General features: G+C 44.9%; 1 protein-coding gene across 6 annotated transcripts in view; it reads right to left on the reverse strand.

The window, feature by feature from the left end:
* LOC109898041 (nucleoprotein TPR) overlaps positions 1-20,167 on the reverse strand; it is a 41,030-nt gene that overhangs the window by 17,271 nt on the left and 3,592 nt on the right. For all 6 annotated transcript variants that reach the window (XM_031833533.1, XM_020492797.2, XM_020492800.2 and 3 more), the window contains exons 8-26: positions 14,716-14,803; positions 14,422-14,562; positions 13,600-13,697; positions 6,931-7,128; positions 6,508-6,615; positions 6,078-6,304; positions 5,745-5,908; positions 5,395-5,537; positions 4,332-4,480; positions 3,996-4,158; positions 3,678-3,812; positions 3,381-3,521; positions 2,807-2,990; positions 2,043-2,209; positions 1,739-1,891; positions 1,425-1,541; positions 942-1,145; positions 505-692; positions 210-357 (exon numbers count right to left, since the gene is read on the reverse strand). In XM_031833533.1, coding sequence (XP_031689393.1) covers positions 210-357; positions 505-692; positions 942-1,145; positions 1,425-1,541; positions 1,739-1,891; positions 2,043-2,209; positions 2,807-2,990; positions 3,381-3,521; positions 3,678-3,812; positions 3,996-4,158; positions 4,332-4,480; positions 5,395-5,537; positions 5,745-5,908; positions 6,078-6,304; positions 6,508-6,615; positions 6,931-7,128; positions 13,600-13,697; positions 14,422-14,562; positions 14,716-14,803 — 2,916 coding nt within the window. The remainder of the gene's footprint in view (positions 1-209; positions 358-504; positions 693-941; positions 1,146-1,424; positions 1,542-1,738; positions 1,892-2,042; positions 2,210-2,806; positions 2,991-3,380; positions 3,522-3,677; positions 3,813-3,995; positions 4,159-4,331; positions 4,481-5,394; positions 5,538-5,744; positions 5,909-6,077; positions 6,305-6,507; positions 6,616-6,930; positions 7,129-13,599; positions 13,698-14,421; positions 14,563-14,715; positions 14,804-20,167) is intronic.

Below are 20,167 nucleotides of genomic sequence, written 5' to 3' on the forward strand. Positions count from 1 at the left end.
ACAGCGCTCCCCTTGGACTAATCAGTAATTTAGTAAATGCCAGACCTATAGCAAGACGCATCATTTACCCCAAGTCTAGTCAAAATCGTCCCCCCCCCCCCCCCCACCACACTCTGATTTTGAAATGTATTTTTAGTCTAGAAATAGGATTAATCTGGGTCCAGGAAACCCCCCCATAAACCATTGGCTGTCCATATTGTCCAGCTCACCTGCATCCTTTCCCGCTCAGCACTAAAGCTCTCCTGCAGTTCTCTCAGCTCTCTCTCCAGGTGCTCCACTCTCAGCCTGTGACGAAGACTTTCTCCCTGGGCCACCTCGAACCGTGACTCCGCTATCTCCTTCTCCCGACGCACAAACCTGCATCACGACAGGGAAGGGACAGAAGATATGATGAGAGAAAAGGTATTGCAGAAGTGTAGTGATTGCATGAAATTGGCTTTAAATGGCAGACTTGCTCTTGCTTTGCAAAGAGACAGATCGAGGGAGGGGGTGAGAGACCATTACCTGAGTATCTCGAGGACCTGGTCCTGAGACTTTCCCTGCTCAGTGACGGAGATGTTCAGAGGGCTCTCGTTGACCTGACGCTGCAGGGTGGCGGCTATCTTGCTGCTCATGGTCTGAATCTGTTCATGGAGGAGGCTGTTTTGCCTCTGCAGCTCCTCAGAGCGAGACACCACCTTAGACATCTCCTCCTGACAACGAGAGAGAGATGTACATTATAGCCTCGTGGTGTACACCAGCTACGTAAGCAGCACAACCCCTGCAAACTAGTGGGAGTTCACAATCTCTAGCTAGCTTCCAACATCAACACAGAAGTGTAAAGATCAATTTGACCATCATCATCAACACGGCAAACCATTTGCAACAAACACCATATCTATTATTCATAATATAAGCGTTTCCCTTGACTGCTATCTAATCAATCGACTGCTATTACCTACCTTGAGGATCCTCTCCTGTTCCTCCCAGGAGACTCTGGCCTCCAGCAGCTGAGCAGAGGTTCTCTGAGCCCTCTCCTCCAGCTGCTGTCTGAGCGTGGCTGCCTGCAGAGCCTGGGCCTTCGCTGCCTGGAGGGCCTCCACGTCTGCAGCGTGAAGCATCATCTCACGCTCGTACTTATCCTGCGCCTCCGACACCAGCGTGGCCTGGGAGGGGGGGAAGAAGAGGAGAGACCAGCATTACAGACTAGCTTTATCTGACGACCTAGCTGTAATACAGTACTTAATGAATGGTTGATAATGTATGCTACATTATCATAGTTGACATTTACTTGGGTTAGCGACAATCAAGCTAGGTAATGCTCTATAGCAGGAAAGTGGGAAACAAGGTGGCAAATAGCTTGGTCAGATATGCCTTGTGAAAAGTTGGCATATCACTACAACTCGATAAGGGCCAATTAGCCACAGCCCAAGCCTCCATCTCACCTGCTCTTGGCTATCCAGTATGGCCTGCTGTTCCTGGGCTGCTGCCACCACCGCCCTCTGTAGCGCCTCCTGGTGGTCCGCCTGCACACTGCTCAGACTCCTCCTCAGCTCAACCACCTGACACACACAGGGTTAAGGAAAACAGGAATCTGTTCATATCTTCAACATGGAACAATGAGGACGCCGGCATTGTGTGAACCCAGCACCCATGGTGCGTACTGGATGTGGTTAAATACTACTGAATGTATCAGCTATCCCATTCAAGCCATACAGTGAGGAGATTTTCAATAAGGGCATAGATGTCTGCTTCATACCTGCTGCTCTACGGAGGCCAGGGCTTTCCTCTTCTCCTCCTGTAGGCCCTGCTTCTCCTTCTCTGCCTCCAGGAGCTTTCTCTCCAGATGACGGTGCTGCTCCTGAGCCTCCTTTACACGCTCCTCCATGGAGGACCGAGCCTGCTCCATCACCTAGAGAGAGGAACGAGGAGAGGAAGCGAGTGAGAGATTTGGGGCTAAAATGCTTATGGAACTGCACTACTAAGGGGTTAGGGGATAGGGTGGCATGCTACTAAGGGGTGGTACACTCCTAAGGGGTTAGGGGCCAGGGTGGAGTCCTGACCTGCTTCTCCTTATCCATGGACTCCTCTAGGCTCTGGGCCATGGCTCTGTACTGCTCTTTGCTGGAGGTGGCTGTCCTCAACTGCTCTGCCAGCTCCTCTGCCTGCGTCTCGGCCTGCCTCAGGCGGCCACGCAGATCCTCAGAGTCCCCTTTTGAACCATGGAGTCCTGGGGAGGTTAGAGGAAAGGGGGGGGGGTGAAGAAGGATGAGGAGCAGAGAGGTAAGGAAAGAGAGAGGGAGAGAGGTGTAAGTGCCACAGACTGAAGTCACAGCTGTCATGGGCAGCATAGAAAAAGAACCCTGTGGTGAACCCTAATGATACTACCATAACACTGCTAATGGTGCAGGCACCAGAAACACACACCCTCCAGGCCTGTTTGAGGGTTTTATTTAGCTTGTTTTACTACATTTCCTATAAAATACTATAAGACGACCTAATGAAAGCATGGCTATAGACACCGACCTGACCTATGTCTACACAAGGAAAAGCAGAACAACATCCCACAACTTTAAGGAAACAATTAAGAGAATGTTAGACTGGCCTAAATCAATTAATTGTAGACCAGCTTGGCGGTTTGAAAAATATGAATCAGAGACTATTTGAAAATAGCAATTCTGTACGTGCCTGTCTTGAGGAAAACTCCAACTGAATACTATCCGCATTCAAGCCATTCCAACATTCTCAGGATATAAAAACTTTTATGAACATTCTGAGGTCTCAGAAGGCACTGAGGTTGATTCTGTAACATTGTGTGTACTCTTACCTTTGAGGCCCATGGGAATGGACGGGGAGCTTTGGGAGCCCAAGGACGGACGGCCACCTTCTTCACTGCCCTGCTGCAGCCTGAGAGAGCTCATCTCCAGCTGGGCAGCACTCAGCTGATCCCTGGTCTTCTGGAGCAGGCCTGTCTGGGTCTCTAGCTGCCTTTTGGCATCCATCAGCTGCAACTGGAAATTTTAAAAAAGTGAGGAAGGGGTTAATTTAATCTATGGTGCGTATCAGTGGAGGCTGGTGGGAGGAGCTATAGGAGGACGGGCTCATTGCTCTGCCGGAATGAAATAAACGCAACGGTATCAAACGTGGTTTCCATGTATTTGATACCGTTCCATTTATTCCATTCCAGTCATTACAAATGCAACGGTCCTCCTATAGCTCCTCCCACCAGCCTCCACTGGTATGTATGTACAAATGCTTTGAGTACTGCCTTTTTGAAGCAAGTCTCTGGGGAAAAAAATGAATAAGTGTGATATTAGAGAAAGCTGAAAGATAGAAGAGGAAGATAGAATCCAGGTAGAGGGGGTTGTGGTTGGCACTGAGAAGAGGTATCAGGGACTTACATCTTGGTTTCTGCCCAGCAGGTGGCGTTGCTCCACATCGTGCCCCAGTCTCTTCTGCAGCTGGCCGATCTCTCTTTCCTGCTTCTCTATCTGGGTGCTCAGGCGCTGCCTGGTGTCCGTCTCTGAGCGCTCCAATGTGGCCTGGATGAGCACACAGGGAGTGGAACGTTAAAACAGACGAATGCAGAGAGAGAGAGAACAGTGCCTCAACCATTTTATGAGTGGTTAGTTTGAATTGTTTCCATTGTCTTGACATTGGTGTTTGTGTATAGGCAAGCACATGGAGTGTGTGTAAACCTGTATGGTCTTGAGATTGGTGAGCAGCATGTTCTGTCCTCGTTGTTGGGTCTGCATGGTCTCTTTCTCCTGGGTCAGTCTGGACTCCACAAGCTTTAGCATATCCCTCTCCTTCCTGAGGCTCTCAGCACGACCCTGGGGGAGAACAGTGTCAGCACAGCTCACTGTGGCTTAGAAACTAGATGTAATGCATGTATAGAAAGGCGGAGCAAAACACTAACACACATTACGAAAGAGAGAGAGACTAAGTATTGTCTGTCTAACACAATGAACAAAAGGCTTGGGACACACAAACATGAGGTCCACACACACACAAACCTCTGCCATGTTGAGTTTCTCCTGTGCAACTCTCAGGTCCTCTGTCAAGGTGTTAACAGTTTGCTCATTCTTCTGGGCTACAGCAGCCATCTTCTGTCCCTTCTCTTTCAAAGAGGCAATATCCTTCCTGTAGCCCTCCACATTATCCTGCAGCATCTCATACCTGGGGGGGGGCGGGGAGTAAGTCGCCAAGCAGGTTCCGTTAGTTATCAAGCAAACTTTGCTAAAATATTGTGAAGTAAAGTCATACTCCTGAGTTCAAAGAAAAATACAAGCTACCTCATCATGTGATATTGTCTTGTGTAGTGTCCTGAGAGTGATGTGCAGTGCTCTTACCTCTTGGAGGTAAACTCCAGTTGGGTGGATATCTTGGCATTCTGTGATCTCTGGTCAGACACCTGCTCATGTAGCTTCTCAGTCTGTTCCGCCAGGGCCTTGTCACTCTCAGACCTCTCCCTCTTATAGGAGGAGAACACCTCCTGCAACTACACACACAGCAAACAAGACGTTCCTTCAGATAAGAGTACAGCAACAATTTTTTATCAACCCGATTGAAGGATATTGTTTGTGATCTATCATAAAATGGTGGTTTGATGCGACAGAAGGACAGATAATGTTGCATATACACCGAGTGTACAAAACATTTGGAGCACCTTCCTACTATTCAGTTGCGCACCCCACACGGAAAACTGTTGAGAGAGAAATACTCTATGTCATTGCGTTTGAATGGGGTATGGTAGTAGGTGCCAGGTGCACCGGTTTGTGTCAAGCAATGCAAAGCAGCTGGGTTTTTCAAAATCAAATCAAATCAAATTTATTTATATAGCCCTTCGTACATCAGCTGATATCTCAAAGTGCTGTACAGAAACCCAGCCTAAAACCCCAAACAGCAAGCAATGCAGGTGTAGAAGCACGGTGGCTAGGAAAAACTCCCTAGAAAGGCCAATACCTAGGAAGAAACCTAGAGAGGAACCAGGCTATGTGGGGTGGCCAGTCCTCTTCTGGCTGTGCCGGGTGGAGATTATAACAGAACATGGCCAAGATGTTCAAATGTTCATAAATGACCAGCATGGTCAAATAATAATAAGGCAGAACAGTTGAAACTGGAGCAGCAGCACAGTCAGGTGGAAGTTGAAACTGGAGCAGCAGCATGGCCAGGTGGACTGGGGACAGCAAGGAGTCATTCACACGGTAACCTTTCACCCTTGACAGGTTACCGTGTGTATCAAGAATGGTCCACCACCCAAAGGACATCCAGCCAACTTGACACAACTGTAGAAGCATTGGAGTCAACATGGGCCAACATCCCTGTGGAACGCTTTTGACACTTTGTAGAGTCCATGCCCTGACAAGTTGAGGATGTTCTGAGGGCAAAAGGGTGAGAATTATGTGGGCTCACCTGTCGGAGGGCTGCCTTGGCCTCCACCGCCTCAGTTGACTCTGTCGCCATTGTAATGATTCCAGTGGGCGCGGCTGTGGTGGGGGTGGCAGCTGGGGAGCGGTGGGGGGTGGAGGTCAGGGAGAATTCCTCGGGTGCTGCACCTGAGACAAGAGGTCAAAGGGTCAGTGTGTAGGTAATATACAAATCTAAAAGTTCTCCACCGGGGCTGGGCCAAAACTGACTAAAGAACCAAAAGGCTACACAGGGTATATGTTGCTCCCATGCTTTATTCCTGCACCCACATTTACAAAGGTTTGGCTACACTAGCCTCATCAGGCCCTGAAGAAGGAAATGTATGTGAACCCCACCTTGCTGAGGGAAGCTGACTCCAGTGGCCTGAGCCAGCAGCACACGGTACATGTCTCTCTGCCTGACAATGGACTCAGCCAGCTGCATCTGGTGGCTGCGCTGCTCCCTCAGAGCCTCCAGCTCTGCCTGGGCCTTCTCCAGACTCCGCTCCAGCTCACTGCGCCTGGAGGGAGAATACAATGACCTTTATCTATCCACAGAGAACAGAAAAATGTTGCTGACAGGGAAACCAAAAGGAAAGGTGGAGCAGGAGCTACCACCATAATGCTTATACTATTCCAAATCAGCAAAACACAAATGATCAGCAAAGAACATGGACAAGTATATCGCACTTGGTGCCTGTGGTCTCAGTCTCCTCTCTCTCCTGTGCGTCGCTGAGCTCTCGGAGGGCCACCAGGAGGCGCTGGTTCTGCTGCTGGAGCTCCTCCACGCCACGGAACGTCACCAGGTGCTGTGTGATGACCTCCGACGTGCTGCTGATGTCAGCAGAGCTCACCTCCTCATCGAATGCTACGTGGTTGCCACGTGCCTCCTCCAGCTCAATGAGTAGGACACGGATCTGGTGGGTAATGGTATGGGGTGAAAAAGCTATTGATTATGTCCGAATTAAAAACAGTCATAGCTACAACCGGCACTTTTTTATAATCAACATTTGTATAGATTTTTTCCCACACATAATTCTATGACAACACTGAGGTTTTAGAGGTGATGTTAAGAAAAGCCGTGAGGCTTCACTAAAAGAGATAATATAGGATGTCCCACCTGCTGTGCCATGTCTGCCAGTTGCACCTCAGACCTACGGTTGTCTCTCTCCAGGACAGAAGAGTGCTTGTTGGCCTCGTCAGTCACCTTCTGCAGACGTTGCACCTCCTGAAACACATAGTAACCAGTTATAGTGTGTCAGAACGTATTTAGTGGACTTTCATAAGTGCACGGCATCAGCAGTGCAGTTCACCAATATCAACTCAAATACATTGCAGTGCAGTGCAGTTCACCAATTACAATTCAAACACATTCTTTTCACTTACGCTGGACAATCTGCATGATCTGGTTTAGTGCAGTTCAAAACCTTGCATTAATCAGGAGTTGACTGTACATTGGTTTCTAACTATCCTCACATATCCTCAGCAGGTTTATTGGTACTGGATAACAAATTCACAAACGATAAATACATTTAAAAAACACCTTAACTGCCTGTTCCAGCTTGGCCGACAGGCTGGCCACAGACTTCTGCATGCGCTCATGTTCGTCCCGCTGGCGTTTGAGGACGGGACCCTTGGCCTCCACCTCCTGCACTATGTCATCCAGGTACTTATTCACCCGTTTGTTCTCCACACGCTGCAGCTCCAGCGCCTCCTGGGTCTCCACATACGCCGTATACAACTGGAGAGAAGAAAGAAGATGCTCAAACTCATACTGTATACTATGATACAACATGTGGTACTGTATACTATGATAAAACATATGGTACTGTATACTGATACAATATATGGTACTGTATACTATGATACAATACATGGTACAGTATACTATGAGCGTCATAGTGCTTCTTAATATAACCATTTGCTGAGCAAAGTCAAGAATCTCTGCAGATAAATTCTGTAAATACAGAATACATACAGTACCATTCAAAAGTTTGGACACCTACTGATTCAAGGGTTTCTCTGACATTTTTTAAAACTATTTTCTTCATTGTTGAATAATAGTGAAGACATCAAAACTAAGAAATAATCCTTCTTGATGCAGACCTTTGAAACATCTACACTTTTAAAAAAGTGTAATAAATCCATGTAATATAGCCTACACCATCACAGTTAATCCATTATTTATTTTAGGCAGGTCTAAAGAAACATGATATGAAGAAAATGTTGTCTATTTCAGAAGAACAGAATAGCATACTCTGAGTTGTCCTTATGGGAGGCCCTGATCTGGCTTTGCCATATGGCTGTGGGCTACACTAGTTCATTTAGCAGACAAGATTTGCTTAGAATTCCGTAGCATTATTTTTTATATGAAGACTACAATTGAACATAGCTGAATAAAATAGAAAGGATATTTTCTCCAAAGGATTTCAGAGGGAGTGCCCACATGCAGCTATTCTGTGTTGAGCAGTTAACAAAGAAACAGGTCCTCCTATATGTGTAATTTTGAGTTATTTATGCATTCCCACGTTTGGACATAATGCCACCTAAAATAGTCCATGCCTTGTGGCAGTTGTGCCCTTGAGCTGAATAAAATAATTATAATTCCTTCCTCCCGGCTGCCAATCGCTCTGCTCCGAAGCACCTTTCACTCACACGGCTCCCTCGGATACCTCAATTCTTATTAGCTAATTCCCGTCATGTAATCGGGCCCTTCTCACAGGCATCTCATCTTCGAAGTAGGCTTCAAGTGAAGACAGACACATCGGGAACGCAACTGCACGCATTTACATTTCGTCAGCCAAAAAGATGAGTAGGCCTAACGAACAGCAAAAGCACTGGTCTGTCCTTTTACTATCCCCCATAGTACAAAAGTTGACCTATTCCATTGGTCAATTTGTCCTACTGTGCAAGAAAGAAATATTCCAAACATACTCTGAGAAGGTTGTGGGATGTGATAGATCCCAAATGAATACAACAACTAGCATCAAAAAAACATTTAAAAAGCAATGAGGCTGATGCAACAGATCAGAACATTTACCACAAAATATTGATAAACTACTAGGATATTTCTTCACATTATAAGCCCAGTAATGTGCACACTGCATTAGGCTGGCTATAAGCAGGAATGTTCCGAATTGCAATTAGCGGGAAAATACTGTTCTCAAAAGTAACCGCAAATGTGATTATGCATTTAATGCTTTATTATAAAAGGTGAATTTATGGTGAAAATGATCTTCCCCAAACTTGAAACTCATGCGCTGCCTATATCAGATAGGCTCTACACCGGTTGTAAAGCAGATAAATGTGCTTATTTTTAGTTAGTTATTTGGCCACTTCTAATCGACCTGGCCCGGGTATCCTGGAAGGACATTGACCTCATCCCGTCAGTTGAGGATGCCTGGTCATTCTTTAAAAGTAACTTCCTCACCATTTTAGATAAGCATGCTCCGTTCAAAAAAATGCAGAACTAAGAACAGATACAGCCCTTGGTTCACCCCAGACCTGACTGCCCTCGACCAGCACAAACACATCCTGTGGAGGACTGCAATAGCATCGAATAGTCCCCGTGATATGCAACTGTTCAGGGAAGTCCGGAACCAATACACGCAGTCAGTCAGGAAAGCTAAGGCCAGCTTCTTCAGGCAGAAGTTTGCATCCTGTAGCTCCAACTCCAAAAAGTTCTGGGACACTGTGAAGTCCATGGAGAACAAGAGCACCTCCTCCCAGCTGCCCACTGCACTGAGGCTAGGTAACACGGTCACCACTGATAAATCCATGATTATCGAAAACTTCAATAAGCATTTCTCAACGGCTGGCCATGCCTTCCGCCTGGCTACTTCAACCTCGGCCAACAGCTCCGCCCCCCCCGCAGCTCCTCGCCCAAGCCTCTCCAGGTTCTCCTTTACCCAAATCCAGATAGCAGATGTTCTGAAAGAGCTGCAAAACCTGGACCCGTACAAATCAGCTGGGCTTGACAATCTGGACCCTCTATTTCTGAAACTATCTGCCACCATTGTCGCAACCCCTATTACCAGCCTGTTCAACCTCTCTTTCATCTCGTCTGAGATCCCCAAGGATTGGAAAGCTGCCGCAGTCATCCCCCTCTTCAAAGGGGGAGACACCCTGGACCCAAACTGTTACAGACCTATATCCATCCTGCCCTGCCTATCTAAGGTCTTCGAAAGCCAAGTCAACAAACAGGTCACTGACCATCTCGAATCCCACCGTACCTTCTCCGCTGTGCAATCTGGTTTCCGAGCCGGTCATGGGTGCACCTCAGCCACACTCAAGGTACTAAACGACATCATAACCGCCATCGATAAAAGACAGTACTGTGCAGCCGTCTTCATCGACCTTGCCAAGGCTTTCGACTCTGTCAATCACCATATTCTTATCGGCAGACTCAGTAGCCTCGGTTTTTCGGATGACTGCCTTGCCTGGTTCACCAATTACTTCGCAGACAGAGTTCAGTGTGTCAAATCGGAGGGCATGCTGTCCGGTCCTCTGGCAGTCTCTATGGGGGTGCCACAGGGTTCAATTCTCGGGCCGACTCTTTTCTCTGTGTATATCAATGATGTTGCTCTTGCTGCGGGCGATTCCCTGATCCACCTCTACGCAGACGACACCATTCTATATACTTTCGGCCCGTCTTTGGACACTGTGCTATCTAACCTCCAAACAAGCTTCAATGCCATACAACACTCCTTCCGTGGCCTCCAACTGCTCTTAAACGCTAGTAAAACCAAATGCATGCTTTTCAACCGGTCGCTGCCTGCACCCGCATGCCCGACTAGCATCACCACCCTGGATGGTTCCGACCTAGAATATGTGGACATCTATAAGTACCTAGGTGTCTGGCTAGACTGCAAACTCTCCTTCCAGACTCATATCAAACATCTCCAATCGAAAATCAAATCAAGAGTCGGCTTTCTATTCCGCAACAAAGCCTCCTTCACTCAAGCCGCCAAGCTTACCCTAGTAAAACTGACTATCCTACCGATCCTCGACTTCGGCGATGTCATCTACAAAATGGCTTCCAACACTCTACTCAGCAAACTGGATGCAGTCTATCACAGTGCCATCCGTTTTGTCACTAAAGCACCTTATACTACCCACCACTGCGACTTGTATGCTCTAGTCGGCTGGCCCTCGCTACATATTCGTCGCCAGACCCACTGGCTCCAGGTCATCTACAAGTCTATGCTAGGTAAAGCTCCGCCTTATCTCAGCTCACTGGTCACGATGGCAACACCCATCCGTAGCACGCGCTCCAGCAGGTGTATCTCACTGATCATCCCAAAAGCCAACACCTCATTTGGCCGCCTTTCGTTCCAGTACTCTGCTGCCTGTGACTGGAACGAATTGCAAAAATCGCTGAAGTTGGAGACTTTTATCTCCCTCACCAACTTCAAACATCAGCTATCTGAGCAGCTAACCGATCGCTGCAGCTGTACATAGTCTATTGGTAAATAGCCCACCCTTTTCACCTACCTCATCCCCATACTGTTTTTATTTATTTACTTTTCTGCTCTTCTGCACACCAATATCTCTACCTGTACATGACCATCTGATCTTTTATCACTCCAGTGTTAATCTGCAACATTGTAATTATTTGCCTACCTCCTCATGCCTTTTGCACACATTGTATATAGACCCCCCCCTTCGTTTTCTACTGTGTTATTGACTTGTTAATTGTTTACTCCATGTGTAACTCTTTGTTGTATGCTCACACTGCTATGCTTTATCTTGGCCAGGTCGCAGTTGCAAATGAGAACTTGTTCTCAACTAGCCTACCTGGTTAAATAAAGGTGTTCTCAACTAGCCTACCTGGTTAAATAAAGGTGTTCTCAACTAGCCTACCTGGTTAAATAAAGGTGTTCTCAACTAGCCTACCTGGTTAAATAAAGGTGTTCTCAACTAGCCTACCTGGTTAAATAAAGGTGTTCTCAACTAGCCTACCTGGTTAAATAAAGGTGTTCTCAACTAGCCTACCTGGTTAAATAAAGGTGTTCTCAACTAGCCTACCGGGTTAAATAAAGGTGTTCTCAACTAGCCTACCGGGTTAAATAAAGGTGTTCTCAACTAGCCTACCGGGTTAAATAAAGGTGTTCTCAACTAGCCTACCGGGTTAAATAAAGGTGTTCTCAACTAGTCTACCTGGTTAAATAAAGGTGAAATAAAAAAAAATAAAAAATAAAAACTTTAGTTGTGATACAAACCTTATCAAAACATATAAGTCTATGAGCTATGCTACATGAGATGTCCGACTATGATGTGAAATAAATCTGTGCTGTTTCTTGCCTTACTGCACACGCTGGGCATCATTCACAGGTGATAATACATCATTCACAAGTGATAATGTTGTCACCCATCAGACTATACTTAATTTAATCTTGTCTTTACATATACTAAATAATATGTGTGAAATTTGTTTGGATTTAGACTGAACCATTATCATGCACCCATCTCAGAACAGGGGAAAATTTATATTTTTTGCATTGATGCCAGAGTGATTAGAGGGACAATGGAGTGCTGAGTACCAGACAGTTATCAAGTTTGGTAGGCTACTAATGACCATCAGCAGCATCAAAGCACAGTTTTGGAGAAGCCTAGTTGCCATGACTAAACGGTCACATGGAATTTGACTGCGGTCATGACTGCCGGTGTGGCAGTAATACGGTCACTGTAACAGCCCTAATACTGCCCAAACCTACCCATCACTAATGGTGAGAGATGTGAAAGGGAGCGGAGTTACAGCCTCGCTCTATCCAATAATAGCAGTAAGCTCAAGTTACAACCTGCCTTTTTCTTGACAGATAGCTGAACTAGCAAATTGAGTTGTTTCAAATTTTGTCCTGGCAGCTGAGTTGTTTAGAGATGCGTCCTGAAAGCAAAAATGTTTTTTTTTAAATCCTGATCAAGGAAAATGACAAAAGAATAAATAAACTATTTTCATAAGCATCTGTGATTACAAATCATGACGTTACATGTTGGAACTATTTGCATTGAATAAATGCTATTTTATAGTCTCAAACGGCAATGCCTATATGAGGTCCTTCCATACAGGCGTGCCATTCTGGAGTGATGCTTCTATGCAAGCTGGAGTGATGCTTCTGCTGATAACATGATCAGTAGGCTAATATACAGTGAGCTCCAAAAGTAATGGGAAAGTGACACACTGTTGTTTTGGCCCTGTACTCCAGCACTTTGGATTTGCAACAATATGATGATGAGGTTGAAGTGCAGCCTGCCAGATTTAATTTGAGGGTATTTTCATCCATATCGTGTGAACCATTTACAAATTACAGCACATTTTGTACATAGTCCCCACGTTTTTGGGGACCAACAGTATTGGGACAAATTCACTTGTATGTGTATTAAAGTAGTGAAAAGTTTAGTATTTGGTCCCATCTTCATAGCACACAATAACTATATCAAGCTTGTGATTCTACCAATTTGTGGGATGCATTTGCTTTTTGTTTTTGATGCTTTCCAGCTCATGTGAATGAGTGAGAAAGTTAGACGCACAAATACCATACCCCCAAGACATACTAACCTTTCCAATTATTTTGCAACCAATATAAATTAATGGTAAATAATGTAACGTGTCACCTTTATTGCAAATAATAAAACCGAATTTCTAAACACTTCTACAGCCATGTGGATGCTACTGTTTACAGATAATCCTGAATGAATTGTGAATGATCAGTGAGAAAGTTTGATGCAAAAATATCATCACCCCAAGACATGCATTTTTGGGGGAGTATATTTGTGCATCATTATTCACGATTCATTCAGGATGATCCGTAATCATGGTAGCGTCCATATTAATGCAGAAGTGTTTCGAAACATTCTATACTTGATTACAATAAAAGTGACTCAAAAATGACAATACATTATTTACCATTCATTTCTATTAGGCACAAATTATTTGAAACAACCAAAACAAACAGCAAATGCATTCAACAAATATGTATAGTCACAAACTTGATGTAGTCATTGCATGCTAAGAACATGGGACCAAATACGTAACTTTTTACTACTTTAATACACATATTTGGCCCAATACTTTTGGTACCCCTAAAATGGGGGAACTATATGCAAAAATATTGAATGTCGGCTTAGAATACTGGCCATCGGCCTCTTTGACACCCAAAGAAACGGTATTGGCCCTAAAACAAATCCACGTCGGCCGTTCTCTAGTGGTTACCTCAGTCAGCTTCATGCCAGGTTTGACAATCTTGGCCACGGCGGCTGCAGTTGGGGACATGGTGGTAACCGTTTCCTCTGACAGCACTGAGGCTGCACCTGCAGGGCGTGGAAATAGACAACCATGCAAACAGGTTCCTCCTCCATTTTGTAAGAATATGTCGAAGATAAATACACAACGCAGAGAAAGTACGAGAGGTCAAGAAGTCAATAGAAATAACGATCAATGGAAAGTGTTTTTTCTGTAATAAGTGATAAATAAATGATTTATCAATGGGTCAGAGACATGGCAGGAATTTGTCTATACAGTTAGCCTGAAATAGAATACTTGTTATTTGGCCATGTTGTACTGCAAAGACTTCTAGTTGGTCAACCACAGGCTAGGGCTGGGTTATAAAACTAGATCCTGTCCCTTTCTTCTGGGGAGAGAATCACTGGAGAGCATCACTGAGGACAGGGGAGAATGACCATCTACTACTTCCAAGCATGATTTGTGCATTTTGAATAAACCTATTTTCCTCCCCCTGATTTGCATGGGGTCTGTGTTATTAAAGAATAACATCAACTGCTAACAATTTCACACTGAAGTCTCCAGAGCATGATCAAAGAAACCCCATCATCCTAATACAAGACTGATTTGTATTCGGATGATGAGGTTTCTTTGATCATTCTTTGATCAATAGAAATCAGTCTGTGGCCAGTTTGTCAAATCTGCTGGTAATGATGCTAACTCGGAGAGACACCATCCCTATTAAAGTCATTTGAAGGTCCAGTCAACTGTTCAGTAAAAAAAAAAAAACGCTGATTGTTTCTTAAGTCTGACCTCTGAGCTTGGTGTCGGACAGAAGTTCGTTGGCGTTGTCCAGTTCTTTCTCCAGACTGGAGATACTGTCCTTCAGCTCAGCAGCCTCCTTGATGCGACAGGCATCCATCTCCTGCAGTTTCACCTCCAGGGCCTTGTTCGCTGTAGAGAGGAAAGGAGAGGAGAATTCAGACTAAATGACAAATAAAGTTAGCCTACCAATGACAAGAAAACATAGTGCCTGTGTTAGACAGTTTTGCATTGACACAATAGTTGTGTGTGACTGTTTTTCTGGTCTCTCTCTCCCTCCCTCACCTTCTACAGCATCCTTCAGCAGCTTGTGCAGCTCCTCTACAGCCCCACTCAACTCCTCACTCTTGGACTCAGAGTCTGCAGCAGCTCCCTGGGAAGACAAGGTAAAGGGCTGTTGGCCAGTGTTTGGACAGGAACAATTAATGCACTTATTAGCAATTTTTTTTGTAACTAAAGTAAAAAATAATTAAAAAATAAAGAAAATACTGTAGAATGGCACTGGAGGGAATAGCAGCCATTTTATGGGCACCTGACCAATTGTGCCATTTAGTGTTTTTTTGCGCTGATCTTAACATTTATTCGGCATAATGTTTCTGGCACTGTTTCCTATGACCAAAAATAGCTTTTGGACATCAGAAGAGCGATCACAAACCTCTATTTGGATGAGTATTTTTACTTTAATGAGTCTGATGCGAAGGTCATGCTTTCTCATACCGGACAAGGCCCAAATCCCAGACACTCGAAAAAGGAAGAGGCGGTGTTAGAGACCAGCGTGGATATCTGATGAGACTATGTCGGCGAGTAGATAAACCGCCTCTACCCTCCATTCGATTGGCAAACCTGCAATTACTGGAGAATAAACTGGACGAGCTCTGTTCGAGACTATCCTATCAAAGTGATCTGAAGAACTGCAATATCCTATGTTTTCCGAGTCTTGGATGAACAAGGACATGAAAATATAATTCTAGCTGTTTTTTCTATGAGAACAGCAGTTGTGTGTCTCTCTGTTAGCAACAGCTGGTGCGCAATCTCTAATATTAAAAGGAAGTCTCAATGTTGGAATGCCTCATGATAAGCTGTAGGCCATATTATTTACCTACCTATACTGAACAAAAATATAAACGCAACATGTAGTGTTGGTCCCATGTTTCATGAGCTGAAATAAAAGATCTCAAACATTTGCCACATGCACAAAGCTTATTTCTCAAACATTTTGTGCACATTCCTGTTAGTGAGCATTTCTCCTTTGACAAGATAATCCATCCACCTGACAGGTGTGGCATATCAAGAAGCTGATTAAATAGCATGATCATTACACAGGTGCACCTTGTGCTGGGGACAATATAATGCAACTAAATTGTGCCGTTTTATCACACAACAATGCCACTGATGTCTCAAGCAATTGGCATGCTGACTGCAGGAATGTCCACCAGAGCAGTTGCCAGAGAATGTTATGTTTATTTCTCTACCATAAGCCACCTCCAACGTAATTTTAGAGAACTTCTCAGTACATCCAACCGGACTCACAACCGCAGACCACAAGTAAACATGCCAACCGAGGACCTCCAAATCTGGCTTCACCTGCGGGATCGTCTGAGACCAGCCACATGGACAGCTGATGAAACTGGGGGTTTGTACAACCGAAGAATTTCTGCACAAACTGTCAGAAATCGTCTCAGGGAAGCTCATCTGCGGGCTCGTCGTCCTCACCAGGGTCTTGACCTGACCGCAGTTCGGCATCCTAACTGATTTCAGTGGGCAAATGCTCACCTTCGATGGCCACTAGCACACTGGAGAAGTGTGCTCTTCATGATAAATCCCAGTTTCAAATAGCAGACAGTGTGTATGACGGTTTGTTGATGTCAATATTGTGAACAGAGTGCCACAATGGTGTCAGTGGGGTTATGGTTATGGGTAGGAATAAGCTACTGACAATGAACACAATTGCATTTTATCAATGGTAATTTGAACACACAGAGATATTGTGATGAGATCCTGAAGCCCATTGTCGTGCCATTCAGCCGCCGCCATCGCCTTATGTTTCAGCATGATAATGCAAGGATCTGTACACAATTCCTGCAAGCTGAAAATGTCCCAGTCCTTCCATAGCCTGCATATTCACCAGATATGTCACCCATTGAGCATGTTTGGGATCGACGTGTAGGACAGCATGTTCCAGTTCCCACCAATACCACTGGATGCGTCCCCTCCTTAAGAAACCAACACTCGACTCAACTGACATTAAAAACTAGACCTTTTTCACTTCTTAATTTTTTTGTAAAACAATTGAGCTTGCTGTCTCTGATTAACTTTCTCATTATCTCTCTCAGAACAATCTTCTTGACACTAACCAGTCAGGATTCAAGACAGGTCACTCAACGAGACTGCTCTACTCTGTGACTTGGAGGCTCTCCACACTGCCAAAGTTGACTCTCTCTCCCCTGTTCTCATCCTTCTAGATCTCTCCGCTGCCTTCGACACTGAACGCATCAGATCCTCCTAGGGCTGGGCGTCTCAGGATATGCACACTCTTGTACTGCATCCTACCTGGCAGGCCGCTCCTACCAGGTGAAGTGGAGAGGATCTGTGTCTGCACTACGTACTCGCACTAATTTTGCCCTCCAGGGCTCGATTCTAGGCCCTCTCCTCTTCTCTCTATACACCAAGTCACTTGCCTCCATCATATCCTCACGTGGTCTCTCCTATCATTGCTATACGGATGTCAACTACCCCCCCCCCCTCCCGACATTCAGGTGGCGACACACATCTCTACGTGCCTGGCAGATATCTCAACTTGCATGTCGACCCACCACCTCAAGCTCAACAAAACTGAACCCCTCTTCCTCACGGGAAGGCCTGCCTGCTCAAAGGCCTCCATCACAGTTGACAACTCCAGTGTCGACCTCCCAGAGTGCAAAGAAACTTGGCGTGACCCTGGACAAAACTCTGATTTTTAAAATATTTTAAACATCAAATCAGTGACCCGCTCCTGCAGGTTCATGCTCTACAACATCCATAGAGTATGACCCTACCTCACACAGGAATTAGTGCAGGTCCTAATCCAGGCACTTGTCCTCCCCAGCCTGGACTTCTGCAACTGGCTGTTGGCTGGGCTTCCCACTTGACCAATCAAACCCCTGCAACTTATCCAAAAAGCAGCAGCCCGCCTGGTTTTCAACCTTGCCAAGTTCTCTCATGTCACCCCGCTCCTCTGCACACTCCACTGGCTTCCAGTCACTGGCTGCACACTCCAATGGCTTCCAGCTCGCATCCACTACATGACCATGGTGGTTACCTACGGGAATTGCAAGAGGACTGCCCTCCCTACCTCCTGGGTATGCGCAAACCCTACATCCCAACCCGATCACTCCGTTCTACCTGAGGGGGGGGGGGCAGCTCCCGCTCAGCCCAGTCCAAGCTCTTGTCTGTCCTGGCGGTGGAACCAGCTTCCCCTTGAAGCTAGGACAGCAGAGTACCTACCCATCTTCCGAAAACATCTGAAACCCTACCTCTTCAAACAGTATCTTAAATAATCCTCTTCCAGCACTTGACCCCCCCACACCTTCTAGCTCTGACTCTACTGATAGTCAAGTTGAGGAGAAATTTACTTTTATGCCTGTGCTGTGTTGTTGTCCCACCTAGCGATCTTAAGATGAATGCACTAAGTCGCTCTGGATAAGAGAGTCTGCTAAATGGCTAAAATGTAAATATCCAGCAAATTCACACAGCCATTGAAGAGGAGTGGGACAACATTTCACAAGCCACAATAAACAGCCTCATCAACTCTATGCGAAGGAGATGTGTCGTGCTGCATGAAGCAAAACGGTGGTTACAACAAATACTAACTGTTTCCGATCCACGTCCCTACCCAGGTATTTGTATTCGCAGTAGTGATGCAGACATGTTTGGCCGATACCGATATTTTCCTTGACAAAAAACCTGTCATCGATAACCGATATTAAAAATTCTAGCTGCCTTTTAAGCTTTCCAGTACAGTTAAATAGTTAACATATGCACGGACGCAGCGTTCTAAGGCACTGCATCTCAGTGCAAGACGCGTCACTACAGTTCCTGGTTCGAATCCAGGCTGTATCACATCGTTAACTAGCTACCTATATAGCTAGGTGTCGTCATCTAAAATAACCCAAATTTATAAGACAGTTCTTATTTGAACATCCACGCAGTATAGTTTTTCCTCGGGTACAGTGTTCAATACACACAGGTTGACAATACATGTGGCTCAATTCACAGTTGTTTCAGAGTCCCGCAATAAGAGCTACGATGCTAATGTTCTCTGGGTGTCACTGAGTAGACTGGTACCTATGGATTGTGGATCAATGACATGGGGTAAGGCTGTAGAGTGAAATAAGTATGCCCCCAATGCAATTCTAAAGTCTAATACATCCAGTGTGATTTCAACAAATTTCTGTCAAATTAACAAATTGTCTTTTGTTGATTTTATATAACATTCCAACCTTGTTCAGGAGGTTCTATTCAATTATGGCAAAATTCTACCATTGGTATTTATTTGCATCACTGTCAATGACATATTTTGGGGCGGCAGGTAGCCTAGTGGTTAGAGCATTGGGACAGTAACTGAAAGGTTGCTGGATCAAATCCCTGAGCTGACAAGGTAAAAATCTGTAGTTCTGTCCCTGAACAAGGCAGTTTCCCGGTAGGCCATCATTGTAAATAAGAATTTGTTCTTAACTGACTTACCTAGTTAAATAAAGGTTTAATATAATATATATTTAATATCCTTATTATGGCTTGCTTCACATTGATGGGTCCGGCCATCATTAATCAAATAAGAACTTATTTTAGATGATGACACCTAGCTATATAGTTAGCTAGCTAAAGATAGCAAAACGACAATCTGTTTCAGTAGCTATGCTTTTGGTTAAGAACATTGTTTCCATCCATGAGCTAGCTATCTTTTTTTTATGACCAGCACAGTAGGTGCTTGAGACAACTTCACCAGCATCATAGCATACGTATCGATGAATCGTTGTGACATATGAAATACGAGTGATAGTGTATTCAATGTGTAATAACTACACAAAAAATGTATGAAAGCATTAAATTATGCAACGTGCAGTCATATTCAGGTCCTGATTGGTCGACAAGATTATGACACTATTCGACGTGTATCTTTTTTGACATGCAAAGACCCAAACGGTATTCCATAGAAATCCTGGTTGAGAATGAAACGACTGAACAACGAAACACAGCAAGTGAAAGAAATAGGTTTTGCTTATGTTTTACTGCTAATGGGGACATACGTAAATACCAACAAAACAACTTTTTGGTCAGTGTGTGTGTGTGTGTGTGTAACCTTTATTTAACTAGGCAAGTCAGTTAAGAACAAATTCTTATTTACAAATGACGGCCTACCCCGGACGATGCTGGGCCAATTGTGCGCCGCCCTATGGGACTACCAATTACGTCCGGATGTGATACAGCCTGGATTCGAACCACGTACTGTAGTGATGCCTCTTGCACTGAGATGCAGTGCCTTAGACCGCTTCATCCATGTGTGTGTGTTAACTATTTAACTGTACTAGAATGCTTAAAGGGCTGCTAAAATTTTAAATATCGGTATCGAGTTTTTGGCAAGGAAAATATCGGACAACAAATGTCATATCGGTGCATCACTACTTTTACCCCTACCGTACTCCTTGTATATAGCCTCGTTATTTTATTGTGTTACCGTTTCCTTTTTTTGTGTGCTAAT

This window comes from Oncorhynchus kisutch, linkage group LG10 (assembly GCF_002021735.2).
Source record: "Oncorhynchus kisutch isolate 150728-3 linkage group LG10, Okis_V2, whole genome shotgun sequence".
Taxonomy (NCBI): domain Eukaryota; kingdom Metazoa; phylum Chordata; class Actinopteri; order Salmoniformes; family Salmonidae; genus Oncorhynchus; species Oncorhynchus kisutch.